Source organism: Maylandia zebra, linkage group LG11 (assembly GCF_041146795.1).
Source record: "Maylandia zebra isolate NMK-2024a linkage group LG11, Mzebra_GT3a, whole genome shotgun sequence".
Classification (NCBI taxonomy): domain Eukaryota; kingdom Metazoa; phylum Chordata; class Actinopteri; order Cichliformes; family Cichlidae; genus Maylandia; species Maylandia zebra.
The window spans coordinates 3,196,382-3,222,349 of NC_135177.1; the positions used below are offsets into that span (position 1 = coordinate 3,196,382).

General features: G+C 39.9%; 1 protein-coding gene across 1 annotated transcript in view; it reads right to left on the minus strand.

Annotated features, from left to right (window-relative positions):
* cdk14 (cyclin dependent kinase 14) overlaps window positions 1-25,968 on the minus strand; it is a 240,196-nt gene that overhangs the window by 210,687 nt on the left and 3,541 nt on the right. The window contains exon 2 of the mRNA XM_004571298.3: window positions 15,934-15,965. Coding sequence (XP_004571355.1) covers window positions 15,934-15,965 — 32 coding nt within the window. The remainder of the gene's footprint in view (window positions 1-15,933; window positions 15,966-25,968) is intronic.

A 25,968-nucleotide genomic window follows, 5' to 3' on the forward strand; every position in this document is an offset into this window, starting at 1 on the left:
TTTAGATATCATCCTGGGTCTAGTTCATTACCAGGCCCTGGAGACCTGGAGAACCGGCTCTTGAGGCCTGGAGTTCCCCACCTCTGATTTACAGGGTGCCAACACAATCAAACCCTGGGGTATGTCCAGTTATAGAACATGGTGTCCATCGATTGAGGAAAATCAGGACCGGATCTGGATCTGTGTGGAATTTTGGTCAGCCGCTTAAACTCATTATTTAACTTAAATTTGTAGCCTCGCTCTCGGACGAATGCTTTTCCAAATCTGAACTTGGAGCTAACAACAGTACTGCTAATTTGAAAGTAGTTCAAATGAAACTAAAAACACTGTGCACGCACGCACACACACACACAGACAACAGGAGACAGGACCATTCAAGGGTATCTATCAATATCTTCGTCCAGCTCAGGGAAAAAAGGGAGAAAAAAAGAGTTGTGAGGTCATACAAGGAGCAGACATCTTGAAGTGATTTTCAAACACAGACTGATCTGGCCCTGCACACTGATACACACCAAGGTGACATTGTTGAGGCCCCCCTTTCAGATAACAAGGATTCATACCACAATGATAAATAGTTGTTGTTGTTTATTTTTCTGATACGTAACCATTATGACTGATAAAAAAGGAGTCGTGCCATTTCAAAGTTTAAATACTCGAGTATTTTGTGATATTCTTGCTTTAATTTTACTAGCATAGTAGAGAAAGAGCAGGTCCTCCGTTTTTACAACATGCATCATACACCTATATGCTCTCAGTGTTGAAGCCTCGACCTGGCTTATTTCCCACTTTTCCTCTAACGTGGTCCATAATTTACAAAATGAAGATAATTCTGTTTTAAGTAAAACAACTGGCCCGACTGACTCAGTACTGAGGCATCATCTCTCTATAACAGCTGACAGTTTTTAAATGGAAGTGGCTGATAGCATGTAATGAGGCTTGTATTAGAAGCACAGCATGAGGAAACGTGTGAATTCCAGACTGTGATTACTGACAGACAACTCTCTGAGCACTGCTCAATATGTCTGAGTGCAACCTCACACAGTTTCACTTCCTAGGAGTACAACAGAAAAAAGAAATGAATACGACATCGAGTGTTCCTGCCAAAGCTCATCTCTCTTACTTAAGTTGCTAGTTAGTGGGCTGACTTTAAGCCACCAGCTGGAAATGTCTTTGAGACATGACAGTGACAATGAGTGCCTGACAACAGCTATCTGATGCACATTGTATCTGCAATTACAGAGCGTGCGGCGGCTGCCTCTCCTTTCAAAGTGGATATTTCTGCTCCTCGACACATCAAAGGACTTTACTTCAGAAGGCTTTTCTGAGCCATCCACCGAAGCTTCAACTGGAAACATGTTGAATTTAACAAAATGCCTGTTTGTCTTTTCACTAACAATGGAATCCATTTTAATATGATTATTTTACTGATAATATCCACAACATTAACCTTTCTTACCGAGCTTGAAAGGCCTCTGAAAGCAATCTGACATGCTCATTACAACACACTAAGCACTATAAGCAAATACAGTTCAGTGATCACAGTCACGCCATATAAATAAAAGTGAATTGAACTGAACTGAAAACACGTAAAAAGTTACTCAGACAGCTGAAGTCATCAGATCTGCCAGGCTGTACACAGGTAAGGTAGTGCTAACACACAAGTGTTACATTTTTTTGCAAATCAGACATAGATTTTACCCCAAATTTGAGAACCATATATGAGCTTATTAATGTCTGCTTTGGTCCAGAGTGATATGAAGTGCCTAACAGAACTATTTAGAACTATAAAAATGAATAAGACTATATGGTACTTCTTAATTATTTATTTCAATAATCAATCATTCTTTTGGTGATCAAGTGTTATACTTCTGTGTACTCTGGATACACATTGGCCAGTCTGCTAATTAGCCGTCCATCACAGGTCTGAGATGGATAACCAACATCCAGGTTCATCTATTCTACCTTCTATCAGTTACTGTTTACTAATGCAAGTCTTTATTCGCTGACAGTCATTTTGGAAAATGCAATTGGCAACACAATACAAAGGTTTAATCTTGAAATGACCTTATTTTGTCAGAAAGTCATTCCTTAATCTTTACCTTTCTTTTCTAATCACCACATCATTATCACCTCAGATCTCTTACCTTGATTCCATGTGACCTCTACCCCTGCAGCCTTGCTGTAGGAGGGAACTGAAAGACTTAAGCTGAGGTTCTGATAATGTGGATGTGAAGCGGGTGACATGGAAAGGTAGGTGAACTGATCCGAGCTTTGGGCCACGAGCACTGGTCGATCAGCGTCGTAATGTGCCCCGTGATGCAGGCTGAACTGCCTCCAAAACATCTCAACCCATCTGCTGCTTTCATCGGAGGTCTTTTATCTCTGCTGGTTCACAGGCTGATAGCTTTTTATTTTTCACTCTTGGTCTGACTTCAACACTTTATTGAATTCATGTCAAGGTTTACATCCACAACCATGTCGGACATTCATGCCGGTGGAAAGATAACCAGGCAGCGCTTTAATCAGCAGCCTTTTCTTTGTCATTTAAGAGACTGTTATCAATATGCCACATTGATTGGAATTTTCAAACTTCAGACAAAAATCAATTGAATCAGACTCGGCCGTTTTGCCTTCTGTGCATGCTAATGTTCTGCAGGGAAATGCTACAGGAAGGAAGCAATTCTTTTTACAAGCTACTATTCATCTGTTCCAGAGCAGTAACATTTACAAGCAATATATACAGGAAGCAACACTGATTTGATCTTATCCTCAGATTCTATCTAAAGGTAACTTTAGGATCAAAGTGGGTGCTTAGACAAAAGCGGTTAATTCAATCATCTTTTAAATATATCAACTATCTGAAAACGATACACTACATGTATACATGATTATAAACCAACCTTTGCAAGAGCTGTGACTTCAAAAGCTTCATCACTGGTGTTTGTCATGTATTTCAAACAACATCCTCCGTCTTTGCCCAGTCAGACTCTTGGTTTAGGATGAAGTGAGTGTCTAAAGAGTCCGTTTCTTGATTGAGGACAGCCACAGCTACGTATCTCTTCTCTTGTGCTGACTGAGGCTTAGTGAGTTTGATTTGATATCTTGGTCAAAAGGAAACAATTCTTGTGATCTGGTTTTAAAACGGCTGTTAAATGGCGTTTGGCTGGCTTGGTGTAAAACATTAAAAACGAACGAGGTTCCGAATGCAGATGAAACATTAGAATTCCAGACTCACAGCGTGACAAACACAAATGAGAGCAGCGAGAATCGTGACATGCTCGTGCTGGGTCTTTTTTTATTCTTCTTTTTACTAAATATTGCACAGAATTCACAGCGATTTACATTCCCTGGAACTAATGACAGGGTTCTGCTTCTAATGGATTCTCCACAGACCTCTGGTAATTAAGAAACACATTTGTTGCATTAATTTTTGATCCCGACACCAAGCATATAAAATTATTCAGATCCAATTGGACAGAGAATAGATAATGAAGTCTGCATGTGACAAAGACAGAATTGTGACAAAGAGACAAGAGAACGGGAACAAAGATAGCTAATGAGAAAATCATTACTTTAGTGACAATGACAACTTCACCTAATCGAGAAGCTCTAACAAAACCCGACGTTTCGGTGAGGCTGAATATTACGGACCGTTTCTCTGACGGCAAATTAACTCGCAACAATAAAAATCACACAACACACAAAGAAAGTATGCAAAGAGACCATCCTGAAAAATCAAAGCCTTCCACGGGCTCTTTCTGTTGAGTGCAGCACTTTTATCGCAGATTTAGATTAAGCCAGTCGGGTCTCAGAATCCATTTCCATTAGAGGCAGGAGGGGATAAGCGGACTCAGGCTCTTCTCAGATCTTTCACCCATTTGCAACAACTCATGTGGGAGCAGAGACTTCCATCCACGGTGTGAGATTTGAAAGCAGAACAGCATTTTTTTCAGGAATAAAACTCTTTGAAATTTTCTGTTCCCGCATTCCTGAAAAGCATCCTGACAATTTGAATGATCATAATGTTTAAAAATCACTTAATAATCTATTCTATGTGACACACAACCAATGACTAATAAACACTGCAGGAAAGTGTTTATAGAAGACCGTTGGTCCACACATTTCTGTACTTTTATTGGATAGTTTTTTTCCACAATCACGCACACTACCTACTGCTGGCTTAAAGAATGCAGTCTATGGAAACAACTGTCACTGCAGCCTACTCATTTTTTCTGTCTGCATGAAAAATACAAACAGAAAATTTGTCCTGTAACCTAAACATCAGTCACCATGATCATCACTGGGCCACGTCATGTGACTATGGTCTTTCTCCTTTTTTTGGGAGAAACATGCAAGTGCATGTCAGTAGTAGGGATGGGTACCGGTATCCGGTGCCATGATGGCACCTGTTCTGACATAAATGGTAGTAACCAGACCGAAAAGCAGTGCACGTTTCGGTGCTTTATTTCGGTGCTTTTTTCCCTGAGATGTCATACACTTTGGATTCCAGCCAATCATTTTACCTTTCCGAGGATAGTAGGCGGGACCAGGTACGTACGTTCTTTTAGAGCAGAGCTACAGATTAAAAACGCCCAAGGAGAAGTGGTCAAAAGTCTGGCTGTACTTCACAGCAAAAGATGCAAACTCAGCCGCCTGCAACAAGTGCTTTAAGCTGATACTGTGATACTGTCAAAGGAGGCAACACCTCAAATCCGATGAAACACCTGGCGACGTATAGCATATTGTTAAAAGCCGAGAAATGCGCCGTATTTGATAGCTTGCTGTGAGACCTCACACCGAGCACATCTACTGCGGGTGGGTTGTCTGTTATCGGACCCGGAGTTAGCAACATCCCCCAAGAACCCGAAGAGGAGAGTCCTGGCCCCTAGCCCTGCCAGTGTAGCAGAAATGATGAGGATGATGATGCAGCAGCCGTTCTTCTCTGCGTGAGTAGCTTAATGTTGTTCGTGTGTAATTTACGTTGAGTAGGCTAACCACGTTATTACATCAATGCATGTAAGGTGAACTAGCAAACATCATCATAGCTACATGCGGCTGTCTTCTTGTTTGATGGCAGATACTCCCTTCACCCTGGCCAAAAAGGCTAAAATGACCAAAGAAAAAGTGGAAAACAGCTAAACATGAGAGGTTTTTGGACCAATTTTGTGTTCTCCATTCTTTAAACACCGGCACCGTTTCAAAAGTACCGGTTTGGTACTGGTATCAGATAAAACCTAAACGATACCCATCCCTAGTCAGTAGTGTCTGTGCTGTTTGAATTCCCACAATCCTCGTCTATGTTAGACAGCATGCAAAACAACAAATCCAGCATGAGCCTACAGGGACAGCATAGCAAAACTAAACCATGTCACTGCAGTGAGTTCAATAAGTGTTCACTGCTGAAAGCATAAAGGAGACTCACACACCAAGTCACTGGAACAAAGTTGTTTGCCTGTCCACTTAAAAAGCAGCACACTTTACATGTACAGTGATGCACTCTGTTTATATAGCATTCCACTAATCTTACTGACCATTTCACTGATATGAAAAACTGACATGCCTGTCTTTGAACTGTGGGAGGAACCCAGAGTACTGTACCCACCCACCACTGCTTATCTTCAGGGTGAAACAGCTATGTTTTCTCTCATGTACTGCATATACTCTTAAAATTGTGTTAAAACTGTCTAACAGTTAAATCAGTTTATGTGCAAGTAATCAATGTGAGCCAAAAACTCTGGATTCATTTCCCTACTCTTGGCTCTGTACGATGTCGGTGACGGGGGATATCCCCATGGCCCATATGGTCATCGCCTGCACACAGCTTCATCACAAGCGTCCCAACCAGTCACCTGCTGTTCAAACCTTCTGCTTGTCTGTCTGAGACACTGCACTAAATAAGGACCATTTTAAACTGTGAATCATGCAAAGCTATTCTAACAGCATCCAAAAGCCTCAAAACTGTCTTCCTAAAGGATGAACCACTCAGCTACAGTGTAAGACAGCCTTACTGGGTCCTGTGCCTGGGGAAAAAAGTGCTATTTTTGATTCATGAATCATCCACAGGGCAGAAAAATAAAAATTATGATTTATATTTTTGGGCATCTGACCCAGACCTAACGAGGGTGCAAAAGTAGATACTAGTACTACCACATACTACATACTGTCATTTAGATCGGAGCACCTCAAATGTAATGTCACCCAAAACTGTTGTCAAACCTATAAAAAAAAGCAGCAGGAAGCTTTCTTCCCCTGCGCACTAAATCTATTAATTTCCCTGGTTTAAACGTGCAGTTTCATTATTTACTGTGATCAATCATAGTGGGTCATCAGACAGCAAACCAGCTCCCAGCGCCTGCTTATTTGTTTCTCTCTGCAAAGATAGAAGTGCTTGCACACACAGAAGCGCAGAATCCAAACTCCCAGACATCTGTAGCTGTAGGTCATCAGTCAGTTTCTTGCAAACACGATGCTGCAGGACAGGAAGGAGTTTTTTCCCCATCTCAGATTCTTTACATTCTTCTTTAGCAGCAAGGCCCATTTATAGCAAATGGCCCAAGCTTAATTCCCATGGCACTTCTAGAAATGGTTTGCTTCACCACAAAAGTCCCTTCGCAAACTAGAACACAGGCCACATGTTCTTATCCAAATAATCTCAGGAAACTTGACAAATAGCCCTGTTACCAGATATATGTGATATCTAAGACATCCAAGCTCTCATGTCTCTTTGCCAACAAAAATAAGACTTCCACGATGGGATGGAAATCTCTTGCATTGCAGCATTCCTTGATGCCCAGTGGGCAGTCATGTTGGCCATGAACATGAAGAGATTGGTGTTGTGACACACATGTCAGGTTTAAAGCGCACAAAGCTGAAAATCCTCTGTTTATTTTCAGTTTCCAGTCCTGCTGAAACCACACAATATAAGAACTGTAAGATCAAAGTACATATAAGCAGTTTGCCTTGAAAGTTAGTGACAGTGTGCTTGCTTAGCATGTGGATGCAAACTAATTCTACCAAAATGTGTTTGCTGATGACCTGATAGACGTTGGGTTGTTAAGATGTGTGTTTATTTTGTCCAAGCAGAACATCGACTCTTCTGAACGTTCATATTTACCTTCTTTGACTCAATACCTCAGTACTGAGTAGAGATGGCACGATACCACTTTTTTATGTCCGATACCGATATCATAAATTTGGATATCTGCCGATACCGATATGAATCCGATATAGTGTTTTTAATCAATAAAACTGTTTTTTTTATATCTTGCTGCTTTTTGTATAAGTTCATACTCAAGTTAAAAAAAAACAAAAAACACTAAAGCTATTCTGTTATACCTGTATGCAAAAAATACACTGCACCCAAAATATTTCATAGTTCAGCAAAACTGATCAATCTAATAAACTTAAACCTGCACCATCCTCCCTATTCTGGTATTTTAAAGAGCACTTAGCAGAAATATTAAGCAACCAAACTAATAGGGTTCTAAAACTCCCAGCAAAAAAACCCCAAAAACTTTAATTTGATGCAGTGTGAAAGAAATGCACAGAAATCAATTATTTTTCAAGAATAATTAAATAGATTCAACATCTTTCTTTAACAGAATTGCAGACTGCACAGATGGTATCTTCCCAAAGGAAAAAGTACTACAGCTTACTAGGGTATTTTAGACTTAACAGTTACTATATACAGTAATTGACTTCTATTCATTTTACATCAAATTAAAACTTTGGGTGTCAGATAATTATTTATTAAAAGCTCGACATTTTAAATGAGAATAAGAAAGAAAAGTATGTCTTTGTTCTCCCTTTTCCCTGTTCATGCCCTATCGGCCCCCATGGCTAAACTTTGCTAGATCCGCCCCTGCACAGTTACAGCCGTCAGCTGTAGAAAAAGATCCTCGAGTAGAAAGTAATATTAAATACATTCTAAGAACAGATTATCAAGCTTAAACGTGCTGCTGTTGTTCAGCCGCTGGTTTCTTTCTGGTGCAAAGTGGGCCAAAAACAAACAAGAGACACGGACTCGCGACAGAAAAGCCGATCAGCTGATCATTGATCAGTTTCATGATTGAAGTAGCAACAGGAGAGGGAGGGGGAGGCAGTCGCTCCATATATCGGTTGTTAAGCTTAACGCGGGAATGCTTTACAAACATTCAGAGATGGACTTACACACTTGCTTTACTTCTCTCTGGGATAACCTCCTCGGAGATGAAATGCCGGTGTTCTGACAAACCATCCTACTTTGGCAAAACGTCCTACCGTAAGTAGTTTATGCACATTTCTGCTGTCACAGAGTAATTCCAGCACCAATTTAAGTAGGTATGACGGTTTGCCACTTAACTTTGCCCATCAGAGTATGCTTTTAGCTCATATGCATACAGCCAGGATGGTTTGCCACTTCATTTTACCCTTAAAGTATGCTTGTAGGTAACATTCACAAAGGTAGCATGGTTTGGCACTTAATTTTACCCGTCAGAGTATGTGTGTAGCTGTTATTAACAAAGGTAGGATGATTTGCCACAAAATTTTCGGAGTTTAAGTAGAGCTGGGCGATAGAACGATAACGATATGTATCGCGATATAACTTTTACTCGATAGAGAAATTAAGCTATCGCGATAGACCTCGCCGCTCTTGTCCTCTTAAAAAAAAAAAAAAAAAAAAAAAAAAGGTCAGCCGATCCAAATTCAGTAGCACAGAGCTGAACCAATCACAGCCGCAGTCACGTCGCGTGACTTGCTACGTACAGCACAAGTGCCAAGCCGCACGTGTGTTTGTTTGGGAAGCAGCCAGCGGGTAATGGAGGAAATGAGTGTGCCGACTAGAAAAATCAACCGAGCGTGACCGAAGAGAAAACCAGATGATGGTTCCAATGCCGGAGAGATTGTCGAACGGAAGAGCCATAGATGTTCCGTAGTGTGAAGGTATTTCGGCTATTTCAAGTCTGACAAAAAACAGAGTAGCGTGCACTGTAAATTGTGCCGAAAGCAAGTCTGGAAATACAATAAACTGGTGCATGCGTCACACTGTGCGCCACGTTATTGTTTCGGTGAAATGAATTTCTACAATACTGTTACTGTTAATTCTACTCTCTGCAGTGTTTAAATGCTTACATATACACACAGTTAGTCCCTCCACACATACGACTCGGTTCTGCTTCTATGCCCCAGCTTTGTTTACTTTTTCCCACCGAGGCTTCTAGACTTCTGATTGGCCAACATTTCTGCACGGTTAGGAATCTAGCGCCACCTGCTGCTTTGGCATGTTCATAGCAGCGTTTTCCTTCATTTCTGCCTTTACGTGTGAACGGGATTATTTTTTAAAACGAAAACGGAAAATCTCAGTTTTCAAAAATACCCGTGTACGTGTGGACGTAGCCTCAGTCTCTGACTGGAAGCGCTAATTCGTCATTCGGCTTTTGTCAGACTAAAGTAACTGTTAAAACTGTTTGAAAAGCTCAGCTATACAACAAGGAGAGATTGAGAATTTCCTTTTAGTTCTCAGTTTATTTGATATTGACAAAAGTTAGTCAGTTTTGTCTGTTCTTCTGTAAAACAAACTAAGATTTATTTTTAGAATTAATATTTTGTTTCTAAGTGGAATTGACAGTTTAGTCTGTTTCGTTTGTCCTATTTTGAAACTTAAACGCTTTAGCGGCTGCCTTTTGTGTAGTTTGCAATATTTGCCTTTATTTATCTGAAAAAGTCTCATGTTCCTTAAGTACATCTACCCTGTTGAACTTATTATGGGAAATAAATATTTAAAAACAAGCTGCTGATTATTTCACATTTTACTTGTGAGCAACGGCACATTTAAATCTTACAAATATAGTTATTTGGCTTGTATCGTGATATGTCGTTATCGCCTGAAATGAAAAAAACATATCGTGATATGAAAAAATCTCATATCGCCCAGCTCTAAGTTTAAGTATGCTTGTAGGTGACATTCACAAAGGTAGGTTGGTTTGGCAGTTAATTTTACCAGTCAGAATATTTCTCTAGCTAATATTCACAAAGGTAGGATAATTTGCCACTGAATTTCATGTGCAGAAACAACAGGTAGGATGGTTTGCCAGGTAGGATGGATTCCCAGAACACCTGATTGGTAGCGAGGCTACAAATACACACAGCCGCTCTATCACGTGAGCACACTGCTCCGACGTGCTACGGTTATGAGCCGAGTTACGCCGTGTTACAAGTTTTGTGAGGTGCTTTTTTGATATTTAATGGATCGATTACATTTTTTATTTCTCCCCGATATCCGATCCAGTAATTTACGTCAGTATCGGACCAATACGTAATATTGGATCGGTCCATCTCTAGTATTGAGTCAAAGAAGGTACGTAGGAGGTACTTTATCATTCTATAAACAGCAAATTACAATGAAATCCACAAATGTGTAGATCAAAAAACACTATTTTGTTGTACGTGTACAGTGACAGTAAAGGGCTATCCTATTCTATTCTATTCTATTAATGATAAAGCAAGTGGAGGCCAATTTGTATTAATTGACATTGCAAACACAGTCCTCAGCACTCAACAAGTGTCAAGTATCAAACACTGAATCTCAATATCCAGCCCTGATTATAAATGGAATAATCAATTAAGTGATTAGAGACTTCATGTAAAATTACACAGCAGCTTGTATTTGGATGATGAATTAATCATTTGACTGAAATATTGTTGGTTGTAGATTCTCCACTAATTTGCAGATGCCTCCAATGGAAAACTCTCCCAACTGCAAATGTGATGTTTTGTTTTTTTTAATAATTTATTCCCAAAACAAAAATAAAACCTTATGCATGCTTCATCAGTAGAATTTATTCTCTGCCTACATTGTTTCAAAATGAAGCTAAACTGCTAAAGAAAGAAATAATAAAAATGCTCATTGAACTGTTGCTAAAGGAGTTTTCTAGCGTGTTGTGTTGCGCCTGCATCATGTGCCGCTCTTGGACTTGCGTACCAGCCTCCCCCCCGTGGCCCTGCGTCCAGGTTCCCATGGACATTACACTGTGACGTGTTACAAAAACAACAGCAGCACTATTTTGGGTACTTAAGACTTTTTAGAACACGAACCCTCCGTGATTAAAATAATTTTTAATCTAAACAGTCAAAGCTGACCGTGTGTTTTATCGTTTAGGTTTACGGGGCAAAGACAGTAACTGCAGCACATCCAACACCCTCAAATCAAATCAAATCACTTTTATTGTCACATCACATGTGCAGGTACATTGGTACAGCACATGTGAGTGAAATTCTTGTGTGCGAGCTTCACAAGCAACAGAGTTGTGCAAAATACAATAACATAAACAGGCAAAATATACGAATGGCTAAATCTGAAACTAATAAATATATGTACAATATATAATAGTGTATGCATTTCTGGATGTGTATACTAAATATTTTTCTGTGTGTGTGTGTGTGTGTGTGTGTGTGTGTACACATATTTTACAAATTAAATAGAGTAAACAATGAATAGAATATATAAAATAAATAAAATAAAATATACAGAGTGAGACATGTGCAAAACAGTGGCGTTACTGTACAGTACCCTGAACACATCTGTGCGTTATCTCACTAATGAATAATTCCCTGTGCTGTCCAGAACACTCAGATACTTTTTTGGAGCTTTGAAGCTTTTGTTGGAACGCGGGTATCAAAGGTGACAAACCTCTGTGCACACGAGTTAAAAATAGGGGCTGTGCTTTGACTCCAGCGTCTGTTTTCCCCTCAGAGTGAACGGTTCTGTCACACATTTGTCAAAATTGAAAACGAAACCACTCAACGGTACATCAGGAGGTGCGATTAAAAGTATTCCTGCTTACATTTTTTCACAGCAGGTTTCAGGCTGACTTTTTTCCCAACTTGAAGAAATACTAGCTGTTACACTACTTTTTTCACACACAGTGCTGTGAAAAAGCAACGTTCACCCTTCCTGTCTTATTAGTTATTAGTGTTACTGTTAAATATTTCAGCTCAAACTAATTGTTGGATTACATATAGACAGTCCACAGCAGGCCCGATGACGGTTTCATGCCTTCCAGCATCTTTATTTAACACTTTTCTCACGGTTGCTGTTACACACAACTCGGCTGCAGCTTCCCAGCTGCCAGGCTCACATATCACCACCAACAACAGTAACCAGGACCCAGTGCAGACAAAAAGATTTCAAAAAGCAGCACATGGTACCACAATCTAAAGAAACAGCTGAGAAACAAAGTTAGGAAAGTCATTTCTGAACTTTGGGGGCACCAGTGAGTCGCAGTGAGAGCCAATATCAACAAATAGTTAAAACTTAAAATGATGGTGAACCTTCTCACGAGTGCTCGGTCGACCAAGAACGCATCCACGACTTATCCAGGAGGTCACAAAAGAACCCAGAACAACAGCTAAGTTGTCTTTGACCTCAGTTAAGGTCAAAGTTAGATAAGACCCTGACTGGGCACAAAAGGCATCATGGGAGAAAATCACTGCTGACCAAAAAGGCTCGTCTCACATTTCCTAAAAACCATTTTGATGATTCCCCAGACTTTTGGAGAACATTCTGTCCACTGATGAGATATAAGCGGCTCTTTCTGTAAATTTGCATCTTGTTCCATCTTAAAACTGACACAGCATTTAACCCACAGACTATCGGTTATTCATGCATGTAAATGAAAGTCTTCTAACACACAGGAGTGCTCTGCAGCGTGACAGTTGCTCTGTAACTGATATTTACTGCAGATTGGTTCCCCTCCCAGAAGCTAAAATGATATCATCTTAGAAACAATGTTGCAATGGGATCACACCACCAGCAACACTAATCTTTGAACTTTGCCTGCATTCGTCTTGTAAGCTTGTGACTGCAAAATGTGCCCACAGACAGCCAAACACACCAATACCTGCCAAAGTCCTGAACCTGCCCCCGGTGTCACTATGGGGGTCTCCAGCACCACCATTTTTCTTTTGTAAGACACACAGAGAGACTAATAAGGTGAAGATAATACCTGTTATGCTGTGGATGGTGTTGTTTTCAACTCACACTGTAGATTATTTGTTTTGTCCCAGCAACACTGGCCTTGAGCTATTTTGCAGGCCTGTATAACATATTGATTTCTCCCACTTTCTCCTTCAGTTTGCTGTTGTAAGCAGCTGGTTGATGAGGGAGTCAGGAGGTCTCAGAATTCTGGGATGTTGTTTCTATGACGAGGAAATCCTGCTCGGGTGCTCTTTTGACTTAAAGTGGCAGTGACTGTTGAGCACCAGTGCACCTGCTGCAGATGGCTACCTAAAGCTGTGTCCTTCACCAGGCACATGGTTTCTAAGCTTTGGAGCATTTCCAATGTATTGTCTGCAGTGACGTTGCTCAATGAATAAGTGATAAGACAGCAAGCAGGATTCTTTGTGTTAGCATTGCTGAGGTTGGCTGTTAGTTCCCTTTATTGATCCCATGTGACAGGACGGCTGCTGAGCTGCTCTGTAGGGCAAAAACATCTGGGCTAGTCTGAATTTTAGTTTTTAGAACATTTTCCAGTTTGACACGCTGGCCTGACCAGTGCCAGTTTTCACAATATTTGCCCTTCTTCCTGAATTTAGTTTTTGCATGATACACAACAACCAACTGATTGGCAAATATTTGCAGAAAATAAAACGTCTGAGCACCAAATGCACATTATGGGTGCACACACACACACACACACACACACACACACACACACACACACACACACACACACACACACACACACACACACACACACACACACACACACACACACACACAGCCTCCTCCCTCTGCCACAAATTTAGATCTGTGGGAAAAACAGACTTCATAACTCAGCTCAAAAAGACAAAGGAAAACAAGAGCGAATGTTTCTTGGTTTCCCATGAAACACACGCTGCATACATTTTTAGCATGCAAACGAAGATCCTATAGCAAATTAATTAATATTTGCTGGCAAAATATACCAGATCATTTATAATATCCACAGTACTCTGCTGCACATGCACTGCCTTGATTTAATCGTCACAGTCAGCAGAGACCCATAAGTGCAGCGTTATTTAATGACTAAACTGCTGCTCCTCCTGGCACCTTTAAATATCAAGCGTCTCTTCATGCATTTACAGTTTTTTACAGACGCTAGGACACATTTCTCAATACTTAGGTCACGTTTGCAAAACTCCTCACACAGTGAGCACAACAGAAGTCTATGTGGGCTAAACTGAGGACCAGTTATCATTGTTTTGGCACAAAATGCATTCAATGACTACATCTCTCAAATTTCATGAATCATCTTCTCACTCAGACACAACAACTGCCAAAAATCTTTGTACGTACAGGACATTTTGCATGTGCTTACATACTGTTTCCAAAACTGTTAAACTTATGGCCAAAACAATAACACAATGCAAAACTTGAAAAGACAGCAAAATTCAACTACAATATTTTATTGAAACATATTTTAAATCTAAAAATGCAGTTTAACCAGCCACAGCTGATTCTCATTGTAGATGAACATCTGCACAGGTGTTACTCCTTCAATTTTTCAACTCCTTCAATTCTGGCAGCCAGGGGATTCTTTCCTAGGTGTGTTGCCCTAGATGACATAAGATGTGATGTGGATGAGAACCTGTGGCCAAATGGAGAAGACCGAGTAGATTAGCATTACTATTGTATGTGTATCAGTGGATGGTGTGTATACAAATTCTTGTATTTTGGGATTACTTAGTGCAAAAAAATAAAAATACATAAACAAATATTAACGAATTCTGCATGATGTCTGATTCATTCCAGTAACATATATTGAAATTATAAACAGAGATGTGTCCTTGTTTTACACAAGAAAACACTGTGTAACATGTTGTTAGTGTTTTTTAGGTCATTGTTTTGTGGGTGACAAAGTGTGTTTGTCGGCTGTCAACCTTTGCTAGTGTTCTGGAAGAATGAGTTTATTTGAGACCTGAATGAAGTGTTTTGGTAGTTGTAGTGCATTTTGAATGTGAAATGAACTGCTTTGCCAAGCTGACGGTCAGTTAGGAGGATTGTGTGAAGAGTTTTGCAAAAGTGACCTAAGTATTGAGACATGTGTCCTAGTGGCTGTAAAAAACTGTAATATGAAATCAACGCTAAGACTGGGGCAGGAGGGTGGAGACGTCTATACAGTATCAGTATCAGTACATGTTGTGTGCAACTGCAGTAACATCAAGTGCTTCATTTATGTAGCTGTGTTTTTGCTGAAAAAAGAAATAAAAATGCAGTTTGACCACCTTTTTTTCACGAGCTGGGCCCACGTCCTCATTTTAGGTTTGACAGCGTTTTAGTAGGTAAAAGTGATGCTTTGACATGAATTGACCTGCGGTTTGGGGAAGGCCTTGAAGGGGACTGGTGACGGCTCCCGGGACTGGCAGATGTACCATGTACCAAATAGGAGTGAAGAACTTAAAGAATTGAGAAGAAGGAGGGAGGGAGGGTGGGGCACGTAAACGAGAATGAACAGTTTGCAGAACTGAGGGAACCTATATAGATGACAGCTGGAAGGAGCGTGTTTGGAGGCGTGGTCCCGATATATAATCTCCAATAAAATTACAAGAAAAATGATATTTGATCTATTTTTACTTAAGTGTTGGGCTCAAGATGCTTGTAGGGCACTCTCTGGAGGCCGCTGTATGCTCTTATAGACAGAATCTGGTCGCTGCCTCATTTGGCAGGCCAGAGAAGCTCTGTGATGGCAACTGACCCTGAGGGACAACTCAGAGATGAATATATTACACACCATATGCACACAGTTACAACGGGACCCACATCCAAAAAATCAGCTGCAGTGCAGTCCTTGCTGGCAACATCTGGCCAACGAGACCTTGAAGAGTCATTTTAATGAAAAAGCCCCGGCCAGTGCCGTGAAAGCATAACAGTGAAAGTGGGCCAAGCTCCCTAAAATTGACTTGTTTTCAACTTACCTCATCAAAGCTGCTGTCCTCTTTCTTGAAAGCTGCAAAAAGAAGAAAGCGACACAAGATCAGAAGAAGGGTCTATTGGCACATTTTGAAGAATGAGCAAAATAAAAAGTATAACAGCAGAGATGCAGAAAAGAGTCCTGAGCAGCGACTGTGGCGTAAACTTGGCCTGGTAACGTCTCCAGTTTGTCATCAGAATGTCCAAAGTTTTATTTCCTGTTGTTTAGGTTAATCAGGCATGGGTTAGATTGTTGTTCAACTAAGCCCAACCAATACAGGATTTTAAGATCAATACAAATATTTGGTGTTTTAAAAATCTGATATATCTTTTTTCTTTGAGACACATGAAACATGAACAAACGTCACCACATCTGTTACACTTAGTTATGTATTTACTTGTTGGCACTGTGCCTGACTCCATTAGGATCAGGTGTTTGTTGTGTTCCTGGTGCAGGGTTGGAGGGCGTTTCTTCTGCTACTTCCTCACATTTTAAACTGAAATCTTCGTTTTTACATTTTTTTTAAGTGCTCATAACTGAGATCGATCCCCCAATAAATTGGTCGGGTACTGCAAAGCTACGACATACAGCATTGCTCTAAGAAGAAAGATATAAAAATTCCAGCTGCACACAATAAAATTGTTTTTCTAGTTACAGTTAAGTGGGACGTTTCAACACGGTACCTGCAGTATTAGTCACCACTGTTTGAAGAAACACTACAGAGTGGCACAGAAACTACTGCCGACTAGACAATTAAATAAACATACATGCTCATCCAAACCAAAAACAAGTCAATCAAGAAAGTAAGGTAAAATGCACATGGCCTGTAATGGATTCAACAGATAATAACCACCGGACTGTATCAACACATTCTACACCAGTATGTTTCTACACCAGTATGTTTCTACACCAGTATGTGGACCTGCGGTAACGTTTGCACGTCCTCTCCGGTTAATGCGGCAGGTAAATAATCAGGTAACAGTGCATATTGATCTGCCTTATTACAAACCTGCCATCACTGTGCATTTAGTGACCATGATGAGACAGAGTCTGGCTCAGATGCTGGCAGTTCTCGCTGCAGTCTACCGGCAGGGTCTCCTTTCAGGCCAGGACAGACGAATGTCACCGAGCAGTGACTCAGTTTGTGGTCAAAGGCTTGCACCCGTTTGCCACAGCAGATGCCCCCAATTGTAAGTGAATGTGTTTAATTGTAGGCGGGGACATTACTGGATATTCTTGTGTAACTGCTACAGAATAATTTATGTTATACTTTGTTATTGCTACAGAAGAATATTTATTTTATTATTTTACATTTACAATATTTTTCCCTGGGGACCCCATTGAAGAGCCATAGGCTGGATCTCTTAAGATCTCACTGTTGGGTTTGTAAGGCCATGTTACTCCTACATTTCTATCTTGCTCAAAGAGAAGATATAAAAAAAGTTCTAAGCTAATCGACCTTAGTGTTCTCCTTTTTTTAAAAAGAATCGATAAAGAATCGAATCGTTAAACAGAATTGAAAATGGAATCGGAATCGTGAAAATCTTATCGATACCCATCCCTAGCTAGCATAGCATCTTTAGCCACACTCGCAAGCTAAACTGACATGTTATGCATGGCATAAAGTGGCGTGCATTTTATCTGCATATAAAATATGTTTTTGTTTTTGAAGGATGTGATTATTGGTTTTGAAAGGCTCCTAAATATATAGACAATGCTTGTACTTAATGTTTGGTAAAATGAGTGAAACTTATTACGTTTTTTAGACTAACTGAGAATTCAGAGTGGTTTGTTCACACATGCTCATAAGCATGAAGCTTAATTTCATGCAGACTAAAAAAAAGCAAGCAATCGATCCAACAGTCTGACCCATTCTAGCACAAACCACAGGTGCTCTAGTCAGTTAGACTGTACTAATTCAGACTACCCCCTGGGTGTTTTTTACTTAAGCTAAGCAGCCTTTTCCTTACTTATAATACTAATAATAAAGAGCAACTGTCCTGGATCGCTTGTCTGGAAAAGCCACTTCCTGACAAATGTCCTGCCTCCTCCTTCACTTTAATTCTAAAATTAAAACCTGTGTCACTTTGTTTTTTGAATGGTAAATGAATCGATTCTTATCAGTCGATAACCTGCTCTGCCTTCTGAGCTAACACCACCAAACTGTGGCGCAGGATGTTGCAGCTGCATAAAGAAGAGACTGTGAACATCTAAATGTGTTATTAATGTCTAAATTACCAGAAAGGGTGTAACCAGTGATTCAATTATATGCTTGAACCCACGCTGACAATCAACTCCTCGTCATTTCAGGACATTATTGCATTTGACAACAATATTTTTCATATTTGTCTTTATTTTTCCTCCCACAGCACAAGGAGCCTGTCAAAAGTATTCTTTATATATGATTGTTTTTATTAGTTATTACTTCCTCATGATGATTACGTTTGTGTCTAAGGACAAAGGCAGCACAGGCAGAGTGTGATGTGGGAGGAGGTGGTGCTTCCAGGTAAAATGACTTATTTATCTCAGAGTGAGTTTGGAAGCATTGTCAGCCCAGCCACTGAGCCGTGAAACCGCTGCTTCCTTCTCCTCAGAGGATCAGTACACACACATTCCCCAAAGGCTGCACACTCCAGACAGCCGCAAATCCACACTCAATACAATGGATTAGTCTGCAGGTAGACAATGGAGCCTCAGCCGTGGATGACATGCAACATTTAGTATCCATAAACAACAAATGCAATTCTCACCGACCCGTGAATATTTCTATTTAAATATTTTTTATGCTTTATTCAAATAAAGTTAAAAATACTCTTATTTGGATTTTTATGTGTTTTTGATTTTTCTTCCCATATTGAAAAAGAACAAAAAGGTGAGACTCTTCTAATACGTTGATTTTATTTGGGGTTTATTTTTTAATGAAGAGGTAATGACTTTCTTGAACAACAAATTTCGAAGTCAGTGAACTTCCCGGTTGAAGGAAGATGAAATAAGAGATCAACAATACTCTAACGGAAATAGCAAAATGCCAAAGTGGCCGTGGTGAGTAGCACAGGTGCCCTCTCATGTAGGGCTGCTCGATTATGGCAAAAATGATAATCACGATTATTTTCACTGAAATTGAGATCACGATTATTTGACGATATTTATTTAACCCTTTAAGACCTACTATAGAACCAAGTCCACCAGAGCTTATATTATTTTTTTTACATGCTGTAGTGCCATTTGTGGGAGCATTTCAAGTTGCTATACGTCAATACAACTGTTATAGCCCATATTTTAATAATATGTATGCATTAAGTCCATAGTAATTACATAAATTGCAAAAAAGTGCAATAAACTACAAAAAAAATTGAAAATTGCTTTTGTTTTGTTTACATATATTTCTACTTGGAGAAGTTTAAGAGGCTTATCCCTCAAAACTTTAAATACAATAAAGTTGCAAAAAATAGTTTACAACAACAGGAAATTTATTTTGAGTGTCTTCGTAGTTTTATTTTGGAGATACAGTTTTTATATACTGCAGGAAAAACAAAAAACAATCCTATGATGCAAATTTGCAAAGAAAACAGCATGTGCATCATTTCACTGTGGGAAGTGTTACGAACAGCTGATAGGAACGGCAAAGCGTGTTTCTGGAATATTATGTTTTTGTTCCTGCAAGCGCTTTTTATGCAATTTTTGCAAAGCTATATGTGGAACGAAACCGTGACCGAGGACAAGCTGATGGCATCAGATGTAAGTACAACTCCTCCGGTTTCATATGCAAAACAAATTATTGTGCTAGCTTACACGGTTCAGGTTCTACAGGGATTTAAAAATAGTTACACAAAACGGAGCGTGCTGCTCTGACCGGCTTTAAAGGGTTAACAATGACTTTAAAAAATAATATAAAATAGTGTGCAACACCACTGAAGTTTTTTTTTAAACTCTCTTTTCAACCAGCGGCAGTCACTCTCCAAATAACTTCTGCTTAGCTTTCCGAGCTTCCCTCGGGTCCTCTTAATCAGCGGTCTCCAACCTTTTTTGCGCCACGGACCGGTTTATGCCCGACAATATTTTCACGGACCGGCCTTTAAGGTGTCGCGGATAAATTAGGGAGGGGCTAATAATCGGCTCAGTCATTTTTAATGATCGTTGAAAGCCCAGATCGTAATCGTGATTAAAATTCGATTAATTGAGCAGCCCTACTCTCATGTTCCTAATATTACCAAACGACATCCTGGTGCTGAGATACCCAATCAGACAAAACATTTTTTAATCTTTAAAGTACTGATATATATTGCTCATCACAGAGAAGCTAAAACTGCTCCAACAACAAAAATACGTTACATGTTTATCAAAGCAATAAATGCTAATGGTACAACTGATAGCTTTGTGCTGTAACTGCCTAAGGTTATGCTAGCTTAGATCAACAAGCAACGGACAATTTTATTTATATGGCACAATTCATTACAAGCAAATTCAATGTGCTCAAGCAGCAGCAGGAGCACCGATGGACTCCAGTTTATAACATCTTAAGGTTATTAACTGACTAATTAGCTGTTAATTAGCAACGATTTTCAAAATACAGTAATGACATCAAAAACTGATTACTAATATTTTAAGTCCCCATAAACTAACAAAAAGATTCTTCCCCTCATGAAGGAATAAATAAAAAAAAACAATATATATAATTATTTTTTAATCATTAAGGAAAATATGGTTGTTATATACTGAATTTATACCAACTAAGTAAATTTTATTTACATTACATTGAAAATGTACATGTAGTTTAACTCTTTAAAGTAATTATTTTTGGTATAATATACTGTTGACTGTAGTTTACTAAAATCTGTTAAAATTAAAAGAATATTTCATCATTCTGGGAAAATGGGTTTCACAGCAATTACAGAATATGAGCTATTGAAACCATACTCTGTAACTGCTCATACCACCCTAAGCACAGCCGATCTCATCTGGATGCGAGACCACCTGGGAATACCAGGTGTTTTTTGAGTGGCTTAGCTCAGGAGGTAGAGCAGGTTCTCTGTTAATCAGAAGGTTGGTGGTTTAATCTCTGGATGCCAAATATCCTTGGACAAGATATCAACCCCACGTGACTCTGCGATGCATCCATCTGAAGGTGAATGTTGGACAGATGCCACTTCAGCAAAGAAAAAAGTGCATGTTAAGCATGTTGTATAAAAACCTTTAAGTGGTCAGGTAGAGAAAAATGCTGTATGAAAACCAGTGCATTTACCATTTTACCAACCTCCTTAAAACCAGAGGGACATAAATAAATAAATAAAATCGGTGGCTGCCCAGTGATTTCTTTTTTCTTCTTCTTTGCATTCAGCGACCAACTGCACGTAGATGAGCAACCAGCTGGTCATCGAAAAGGTGAATGTCCAACACCCTCAACTTCTATACAGCCACAAGTTGGCTAGTGGTAGGCAACCTGTCTCCATTCAGTCTTCATTCAGTCTCAGACAGATTGCCAAAGGTTAGCAAACAACTGCTGTCCAATTACCAAATGTACACAGGGACACCTTGCAATCAGTCTGAGTAAGTTTGTCCCAGTGAGCACAACTGGTGTGTGTGTCTTATGGTGCTCAACTCAACTAGTTGCCAACTGGTTGTACATTTCTTACATAAAAGCTAGGTTTTTCAGTTAAATCACCAACCTGCAGCAACTACGTCACTATTTATGGACGAATATGGCTGGACTTAATATAAGTACATAATGTGAATTCCTGCTCAGCGTCAGTTTCTCCATATATAGACGACTACACAATACTACACACCGCATGCCTGACTACGTAAAAAAATTCAAACGCGTTGGAGGAAATTCTGGGGAGAGGGAAGTCTGGCCACGACCTGGTCCTGGATAAGCAGCAGACAATGGATGAGTGGAAACATTTAAAAACAACATTGTAACATGTAACACAAACATGTAAGTGTGACAAATATGCAAACGAATCAATATTTATCTGCAGAGTATGGAAAAAAGGTTCAGTCTAGAGTATGAAGGAAAGAGCATGTTACAGTACAATTACTGTTTCTGCAGCTGCTCCAACACTGAAGATTTTGAGGCTTGAGATGTATTGCTACAGATTAATTAAGCACTGGGGGAAATGAAAATCTAAGTAACAAAGTTTTCTGAATCTGCTCTAAATTAGAAACCTGCTGAATGAATAACAGAATCCGTTCTCTTATTCATTCAGCAGGTTATAATTCAAAGACTAATATTAATATACTACAGTTTTTTACAGCCACTAGGACACATGTCTCAATACTTAGGTCACTTTTGCAAAACTCTTCACACAATCCTCCTAACTGACCGTCAGCTTGGCAAAGCAGTTCATTTCACATTCAAAATGCACTACAACTACCAAAACACTTCATTCAGGTCTCAAATAAACTCATTCTTCCAGAACACTAGCAAAGGTTGACAGCCGACAAACACACTTTGTCACCCACAAAACAATGACCTAAAAAACACTAACAACATGTTACACAGTGTTTTCTTGTGTAAAACAAGGACACATCTCTGTTTATAATTTCAATATATGTTACTGGAATGAATCAGACATCATGCAGAATTCGTTAATATTTGTTTATGTATTTTTTATTTTTTTGCACTAAGTAATCCCAAAATACAAGAATTTGTATACACACCATCCACTGATACACATACAATAGTAATGCTAATCTACTCGGTCTTCTCCATTTGGCCACAGGTTCTCATCCACATCACATCTTATGTCATCTAGGGCAACACACCTAGGAAAGAATCTTCTGGCTGCCAGAATTGAAGGAGTTGAAAAATTGAAGGAGTAACACCTGTGTAGATGTTCATCTACAATGAGGATCAGCTGTGGCTGGTTAAACTGCATTTTTAGATTTAAAATATGTTTCAATAAAATATTGTTGTTGAATTTTGCTGTCTTTTCAAGTTTTGCATTGTGTTATTGTTTTGGCCATAAGTTTAACAGTTTTGAAAACAGTATGTAAGCACATGCAAAATGTCCTGTACATACAAAGATTTTTGGCAGTTGTTGTGTCTGAGTGAGAAGATGATTCATGAAATTTGAGAGATGTAGTCATTGAATGCATTTTGTGCCAAAACAATGATAACTGGTCCTCAGTTTAGCCCACATAGACTTCTGTTGTGCTCACTGTGTGAGGAGTTTTGCAAACGTGACCTAAGTATTGAGAAATGTGTCCTAGCGTCTGTAAAAAACTGTAATAACACCAATACTAAAAAATGGACATGTGTACATTGGGGAGAGCAACATTTCAGCAGTTTCTAAAATACTCAGACCAGACTGGCATCTGGCACCAACAAGCATGTTCATAGTCACTACATGACTTCCTCAAAGCTAAAAGCAATAGCTTGACCTCATGGATCACTTCGCAATTTCCAGTCATTTGCACCCTAATGTTACATACAGTTAGTCAGCTACCTGTAACTTAGCTATGCTGCATGCATTTGGTAATGGTTACTTCCAGAGGTGTGATACTCTGGGCTAAATGACCCAGCATGACGCACACCCACATGAACGCCCATGGTTCTTGTTTGTTTCTATGATCAAAGGTTAGACTGACTGTATGCACAGACCTTAAATCTACCTGTACACAGCTTCATCTCCATCTCTGCCTACCCGACCTCCACCACACATCAAACCTCTCTGCTCCCTGCATGGGTCCTCTTCTCTCCCTGCAGTTCTAGAATACCATGTCAGCTCATACATGCATTATAATTTGCCACAGATATGATGACAAATAATATTATTTAAAGTTTTTCTTTATAGTAATAACAGTGTATAGTGTACACAACCATTTCCCACAGACTGACTGAGTTCTTAGCTTGCTATGGCGGCCTGGGCAGGATGTAGGCGAAGTGAGTGTTTGGCTTGAACACATCGTGTGCTTCACTGTGATGAATCTCAGAATCGGTGCCATCCATGTTCCCCACAGTGCCAATCTGATCGAAATGAATGTGAAGACTGTAGCTTTTCCCAGCACTCGTGTCTGCCTGAGGAGAGTTACAGTGGCCATACTCTTAATCACACATTAACAGCTTGACGCTGCAGCCACACTCCGATCAGCTGGCCACTGAACAGCTGTTGGGGGTTAATTGCCTTGCTCAAGGGCACCTCTTTAGGAGTAATGAGGGAGGAGAAACCTCTCTTAATTCCCTTCAATGAATTGATACCCCCTGTATTTCCAAGGTCATTGGTTCACTGACAAATTTAAACTGCCAAAACTGCAGGAAGGCAAAATTAAAAATTTGAAGGTCACTGAAGGCTTTGCTGAGCCAAAGGAACTCCTCATTTATCTAAAGCTTTTCTAATCTTCTGTCTGCTCCAATGCCAGTGCCAACATTTGCCACTGGACACCAGCATCTGCATCAGCATTCAGCACGAGCTGCTGCCTGGTGGCACGAGCTGACATTATGCTGCAGGAATCAGAATCCTGTTTCATGGAATGGTAAAAAAGAACAACATCTGCAACATCTGCACTGGAGGTCAGGCAAAGTCCAAGGCAGTGGTTCTTGTTTGTAGTCATCTGCAGTCTGTCTTCATGATCTTGCAAACACAGCACTCCATCCTGACATTTCACTACGTGACTGGTCTCTTCAAACCTGAGGTCACTCTTCAGAACAGGCTGACAAACTCTGCGTCAGCCCATCCACCTGGTTTGTGTCTGTTCAAATGAAAATACTAACAATGCATTACGCTGCACGGTGCTATCATTTCGCATACAACACGGTGCTGTCCACGGGGACCTGTTGGATCAACATGCCTGCAAGGATATAAAGAATACAGCGCTCTCTTGAATTTGCTTTGTTAAGGCTTCCGTGGAGCAAGGCGAGGGGCCGATCAATGCTTAGATGTGTTGATTTAGATGAGAGGAGAGACAGCCAATAGGAGACGAGCATCAGCAAAGCAGAAAAGTCAATGCCAATCTCGCTTCCTCCTGCAACACTGACCCAAACTCAAGCTCTCATTTTCTTACAGACTGCATCCGACTGTTCTTTGTCTACAACACACTGCTTCAAAGGCCACACAGGTGGTGTGTGTGTGTGTGTGTGTAAAACAGTACCTTTTTTACACACACACACACACACACACACACACACACACACACACACACACACACACACACACACACACACACCTTTTACAGCCAGTGATGTGAGTGTGGGACAATAAGTCACATGAAAACATAAGCGTCACTTCAAGCACATCGTCAGGTCTTGTCGTGTGGCCGATAAACAATTTCACTGGTAATTTCATGGCATTTATGGAAATAATTATTAACAAAATTATGACAGAAAAGCAACAGCCTTACTTACTATATATTGTGTATCGCTAAATATTTGAAACAAACTATCTATCCACTCTCTTCCGCTTATCGTTGTCAGGGTGCTGAAGCCAATCCCAGCAGGAGGCAGGGAACACCTTGGACAGGTCACCAGTCTGACGCAGGGCTAACACATGAACAGACCACTCATACCGACACCCGTGGGTTCTTTAGAGTTACCAGTTAACCTAACCTGACTAACTGTGTGTCTTTGGAGACGAACACTTTGTTTAAAAAAAGAAAACGGAGGATAAAATTAATATCCAGTGAGAAGAATTCAGTTTGTAGTTTTTATACATTTCCTATGAATCAGACATCAACTGATATAATCCAAGTTACACGTAGAGCTGAAAAGATTTTTGTGTTAATCAGCAAGTCAACAACCCCATTTCTGAAAAAGGCGGGACGGTGTGTAACATATAAATCAAAACGATGAAATCATTTGAAAATGCTTAACACAAAAAAAAAGTGCAGAAACAAGCTGGTGGGTCAACTTCAAACAGCAGAGCTATTAGTAAGTTGATCCCAGACGTAAAGATCCAGAGGGATTCACTACACTGAAAACCTGCATGAGCACACAGTCCAACAATTATACTGAAGTAAAACAGTTTATGGATTTCATCATCTATGGTACATAATGTCATTAAAAAGATTCAGAGGATCTAAAGACAAAGCTGAGAGCAGTTTG